Source organism: Mytilus trossulus, chromosome 11 (genome assembly GCF_036588685.1).
Source record: "Mytilus trossulus isolate FHL-02 chromosome 11, PNRI_Mtr1.1.1.hap1, whole genome shotgun sequence".
Classification (NCBI taxonomy): Eukaryota; Metazoa; Mollusca; class Bivalvia; order Mytilida; family Mytilidae; genus Mytilus; species Mytilus trossulus.
The window spans coordinates 47,996,029-48,002,104 of NC_086383.1; the positions used below are offsets into that span (position 1 = coordinate 47,996,029).

Below are 6,076 nucleotides of genomic sequence, written 5' to 3' on the forward strand. Positions count from 1 at the left end.
GAAATAAGCATCGTGGAGGAAGATCCATTGTTCCAATGGAATTCTGTTTATCTTCCTTGGCCCTGTCGTAGCCAGGATTTGAACCATATCGATCATATATGGGACACTATCGGGCGTAATGTGCGCGAAAGGACACCCAGTCCAAACACGTGATGAAATAAACAATGCCCTTTATCAGAAATTGTTGCTGCTACCTTAGCAACAAATTTGTTGATTTATGGCAGGAATCATAAGACGTTAAGTTGTGGTTGACCGTTTGAATGGAGGCTGCACACAAAGTACTAATTCTTGGGCGTATAACGATCAACCATGATCTGAACAATCATCTTAAGATTAATTTTGAAATGTCTGACATTGTAAAGTTCGCTTACAGTAAAAGTTGTAAAATGCAGTTTTTGGTTAAAAAAACTCTTCATTTTGTTTTTAAAAATTGTGGTTTGATAAATCATTTGTTTTCAAACATTTTTTGTTCGTTAAAAATGCCAATGTAATCATAAACTATGTTTCAATATTATTTTACAAATATTTTTTCATATATCATCCAAAATTAAAAGGCTGATTTTTCAAGTTTTAAAAAATCAAGGTGTTGCAATACTTTTTTCCATGTGTATATAACTTTATATATACGAGTCTAAATTGAAAACTACGTTCCAACCTATGATTGCGTTGGATAATAACCGCAATTTTTATACGTGTGCATGTAAAACAAATTTCGTTGTAGAAGGGTCTGAAAACAGCACGAACAACATTTTCCAAAAGACCAAAAAAGTGAAAAAGTATATTTAAACAAAACGCATTTGACTAACAGGTCGAACAACTGATGTTCTTTAACCCTGCTGACTGCCATGTGCGATTGCCAAATAAAATTGATCACAAGATGTAACAAAATGGATCTTAATATAAATTTAATACTAAACAGAGAACAAAAAAACAAAAAAAAATACTTGTGGTAAATTATATAGCCTTTCAAATACCGTTTCGATCCCTAACACCACTGAAGAAACATATAATGTCGAAATCTAGATCTGGTGTACAAAAAAAATGTTGACACCTTGTGTTTGCGGCATAACATCTTGGCCACAAGTTTATCATTTTCTGTTTAGTATTAACTTTATATTAAGATCCATCTTGTTACACCTCGTGATCAATTTTATTTGGCAATCGCCAATGACAGTCAACAGGGTTCGACCTGTTAGTCAAATGCGTTTTGTTTAAATATACTTTTTCACTTTTTTGGTCTTTTGGAAAATGTTGTTTGTGCTGTATTTAGACCCTTCTACATCGAAATTTGCTTTACATGCACACGTATAAAAATTGCGGTGTTTATCCAACGCAATCATAGGTTTGAACGTACTTTTAAATTTAGACTGGTATATACATGTATATACTTTTGTATATTTAAGTACGTCTGAGTCAGTTACAACTCTACAACAGATTTATCCATCGGATCACCAGCAATGATGGTGATACATGGCTGTGTACATTATGTATATACAACTCGTCTAAACATCAACCTAACAATGTTAGATCTGTAAATTTGCTTTCGCAAATTTTTTGTTCTTCCCTCGCCGGAATTTCGAACCCATTATATATATACCGGTTACAGTGCAGGCGACTGGTGTCACGATATCTCAGTAGCATGGGTTCGAATCCCGGCGAGGGAAGAACAAAAAATTTGCAAAAGCAAATTAACAGATCTGACAGTTGGGTTGATGTTTAGACGAGTTGTATATATATATATAATATATATATCAAAATTCAAAAATTCGCGGACTACATTTCACATCAAATAATAACAGTTCGTTAACATATTGTCACTTATATATCGCGATATGCTGAAGTCCCTTTCGGAAAAAAAATAAAATGTTGGATGTTAAAAAATTCAAAACTCATCATTAATTAATCACAATATGCGAAACATTTTCTTCTCCTTGCATCTCAGAAATAAATCAGTAATACTTGTAAAAAAACTTTTAATAAGCTTAAAAACAACATTTAAATAGACAAAATACAATCTATTCATGTATGATATATATAATAGAGTATTTTCTTTCTTGAGTAGATAGTCTTTCAAATGCCTAAGATGCACACTTTGTAGAGTAGGTTTCATTCAAGTTCACAAGCATACTAACATACAACTCTCTTATATTCAATCTTCAAATCCATCTGGAAACACAATGCTCGAAACAAGTTTTCACTCCATTTGCAACTTAGAAATACATTTGAGGTTCTTGTAAAAAGAAACCTCAATGAGATTAAAAAAACAACACTTAAATAGACAAAATACAAAATATGTATAGAGTAATTTTTTTCCTTGAGTATAATTAGTCTTTCAAAAGCCCAAGTTGTACGCTTTGTAGAGTAAATACATACATAGATACTATATATACACGCATACTTTACCCTCGACTATACCACGTAGCTCTTACATATTCAAACTTATAAAGATTTAAAATGCACATGCAAAAATGTTCCTGAGAATATTTTTGACTTTGATATGACCTTCGTCATTGTGTGCGATGACATCTTGTTTGTTGCTACCTCATGCTATAAGGTATGTAAACTATTCAGTTCTTATCCTAAGTAAAAAGTTAACATCATACATGATGTGATGATAGAAAATACAAATAAACAGTGTTTGCACAGAATCCAGTCATGTTTGATAACCAGCTTAGATGGTGATAGAATCTAAATGTTTTGTCCGCTATAAAGTATTCAGGGTTTTCTCTAAGTTTCGATAAATCAACAAATCCAATTTTGTCTGCTGTTCCTGAATCTTTTTCCAAACCGAATCTTTTTGTAGTTGTTTCTACAATTCTATCACTGAGGTAGTAGGCATTCACTAACGAGGACAATACAGCCATTGACAATGATAACACCTGGAAAAAAAGATTAATAGTTTAAACAAAAAAGTCTATTATACTTACAAGTAAAAAAAGTATCTGTATTGCGTGTAGTTAGTGTTCATAAACATAATTTATGAATGTAACATCCAAGTGACGGGCCGTGGTTTACATCGCCTCGTACAAGCATTAACGTACCTAGTCAAAGTTGACGAGCTTAGCCAAAGCTTAATTTAAGGGGCAAATAAAATGGGCTATACATTTTAAACAATTCAAAGGAATGTTACGGCTAGGTAGTCGGTACATAAACCGTATTGTCGAATTCAGCTAACAAGCTTGTTTGTGGTTTGAACTTGTATATATATATGTTTTGGCTGAGCGACAGCTTTCCGTTTGATATACATGTTTTGATATACTTTATATACTAGTTTTGTGGTGAACCACGCGCGTTTCTGTTTCCGCAGTTTAACATGCATGGTGGCAAACATCTCACATAATTTCATATTTTGTTTTATCTCAAAAATATTTATTTGTGCAAAGATACTTTTCGTAGAATTGCTTCATAGAAGATACTCCATACAATATAGTATAAAAACGGGGGAAAACTACAATAATTTAGTTTTGGTATACAATAGGCTTATTGTTCTGTAAAAAAACATCGTAGTGTATGGTCATATATATTTATACTGACCTCTTTAAATTCCATTTCACTGGCCAAGTGAAGCTGGATATACGTGGCTAATGTCATTGATGACATTACACACGACAAAGCGAAATACATGGGAAACAAAAGTTTCTGTCCTTCACCAAACCAAAAACGTGGTAAGGTCAGGAACATTGCCATTCCTAGAAGTATATACATGTATATGAATAAAAAGGCAATTATTTTGAATACTTTACGTATCTTGACTGAACCTTTCCGATTTAAAGCTTCAATTTAATGGTAATCTAAAATTTATAGAACAGGCAATAACTTGAAGAAAACAATCTATTCCAATCGATTTACGTTAGTTTTCCTTAATTTCTACTAGAGGATTCATAGTTTCATTGGCTACGTCTACCTAGGTTCGCATATTTTCTGAACACTTATATTTTTGTTTGTCTTTCTAACTTTTAATTACTATAAACATCATAATAACTTTAAAATTACCTAATTTTTACATTTTATTCCGTTCAAATGAAACAAAGTCAAATACAAAGTTATGATTACAAAAAAATCGTTCTGCAAGTATCTACATGTACGTGTTTTTAAACTCTGTATAAAATACAATATTTGATCCTTATTTGAGAGCACCACATTTTTTGGGGAATATTAAGCCTGTTAAGGACTGTTACCTGCAATAAATGTCATCCAAAACTGAGACCCATAATGTATAGCAAAGCTGAAGAAATGCCAGAACGTCCATTTTCCTTGCTGTTGTGCTCTCAGTGGAAATAAAATCCAAGCTAACTCTAAAGCAACAAGTGCAGTAGTTACAAACTTTATGGCGTGAACTCTGAAATAGAATTTAACAGTGAGTTAAAAGTCTTTAAAAAAATACTTATACCAGTTTAAAACCGGTGTTAATTGCATGATGTTAACTGTAGGTCAGTTAATATAAAATTTCAATAGTTTCCAGGAATGCCAAGTAACTTTGGAACCCTTATATTGTTGACCTAAACTTTATATTTTCTTATAAAAATTTAAAACCAAAATGCGAACGTCATTCTTCTGCAAGTCTTTGAGTCAGTTAATTTCTTGAACACGTAATTAAGTTATATTCAGATCTCCAGTTGGTTGTCTGAATGCGATATCATCGGGACAAGAAATGAACCCAACATCGATCAGAACAGACTTAAAATATTAAAAAAAATATCTTATATATTCAGTCATTTATGATCAAAATGTACTGAATACAATGTTAAATTTGTATAGCTTCCTGTATTACGCTGAATCAGGTTAGAATATTTTAATGTATAATACCGTTTTTTTGTATAATAAGGTATAAGCTTTTCCGGGTAGTCTCTAGACGTAAACTTTGGGAAGACAGATGTGAAAGACAATTTGGAACATCCAAAACTAAAAGGACCGAAATCGAACAAAAAGTGTTTGAAGTGCGGTGCTAGATGTGACGAGATTGTCTTCTTCCCGGATATAAAAAAAGATCTAATAAAAACCATTTCATTACATTTAATTTAGCACGAATATTTTTGACCTTCTCTATACAGCTATGAATAGTAAAATAAAGATGAAGTGAAAGATACATTATATCAGTTGATATATACATATTTATAGTGTGTACAAAAAATAGTTGCGTGTTACTGAAGAGAAACGTATTGCATATGAAAAGTTATAGTAAAACTGGATTTAAGAGAAAATTGGCGAAATTAGTAATTAAAAATAAAAAGCTGGTCACACATTACATTATAAATGAAGTTGTACAACGTTATTTTCCCTCAATATGTTATATGTCTTTTGTCCTATTAAAATGACACGATATTTAAACTAAATCAAAACGTGGTTAAAATCTATAATAAAAAGAAAAAGTAAAAGAGAAATTATTAAAATATTATCTAGAATAAAATAAGCAGAAAATTCCTACCTTAGTTCGACCTTTGTCATTCTGATTGTGATATACATATTTAATTAACTTAATGCTATCTCTGTATCCTTATAACTCCCAAATGGTTATTAACGAATCTGGTATCTTGAATGACCTTTTATCCTATATTTATATGTGAAGTCAATAACTGATCACAGGTTGTACGTATACTACCACATGCATATTCGCACGTAAAACAGAAAGTTCGTGAGGTATTACAATATATTCAATATTTAGGCGTGTTTTATTACAAACGTAAGTAATACATATGTGCAGAGTGGAAAAGGAAATTATTGGATAATCTTGACCACATACTTTCAATATTCTATAATAGGTAAAAGGATGAAAAGGAAACGACAAATTATATGTTCTTTGATGTTGTGTCAACAAATAACCTGAACTCTGTCTACGTTCGTGATATGATTACTCATTTTTTCTTAAATAAAAGAAAAAAGAGAAACGAAAAAGAAAACATACAAATACTACAAAACATAAATATGATGAATTATGTCAATACTCCATTCATTAAACTTGTTATTCAGTATTTGCATGTTCTTAATCAAACATGTGATTTTATTTATTGAAAGTGCGTATGTATAGTAGAGTTAGTTAGTGAGTGATTTATTAGAGCGAGCGAGCGCGGGAATGATG

The 6,076-nt window shown here is 31.5% G+C and overlaps 1 protein-coding gene across 1 annotated transcript; it reads right to left on the reverse strand.

Annotated features, from left to right (window-relative positions):
• Window positions 1–1,956: 1,956 nt before the first annotated feature.
• On the reverse strand, window positions 1,957–5,629 carry LOC134691244 (transmembrane protein 205-like). The gene is made up of 4 exons (XM_063551627.1): window positions 5,426–5,629; window positions 4,179–4,339; window positions 3,535–3,689; window positions 1,957–2,879 (listed from the first exon to the last, which is right to left on the reverse strand). The coding sequence occupies exons 1-4, from the start codon at window positions 5,461–5,463 to the stop codon at window positions 2,598–2,600; spliced, it is 636 nt and encodes a 211-aa protein (XP_063407697.1). The 5' UTR covers window positions 5,464–5,629; the 3' UTR covers window positions 1,957–2,597.
• Between the last annotated feature and the right edge of the window lie 447 nt (window positions 5,630–6,076).

Bases quoted from the DNA above. Each gene is read 5' to 3' on its own strand.
- LOC134691244 (XM_063551627.1), bottom strand. From the start codon at position 5,463: ATGTATATCACAATCAGAATGACAAAGGTCGAACTAAG. The intron at 3,690-4,178 runs GTAACAGTCCTT...ATATACTTCTAG, and splicing joins TTGGATGACATTTATTGCAG to GAATGGCAATGTTCCTGACC. The intron at 2,880-3,534 runs GTCAGTATAAAT...CTTTTTTTCCAG, and splicing joins GTGAAATGGAATTTAAAGAG to GTGTTATCATTGTCAATGGC.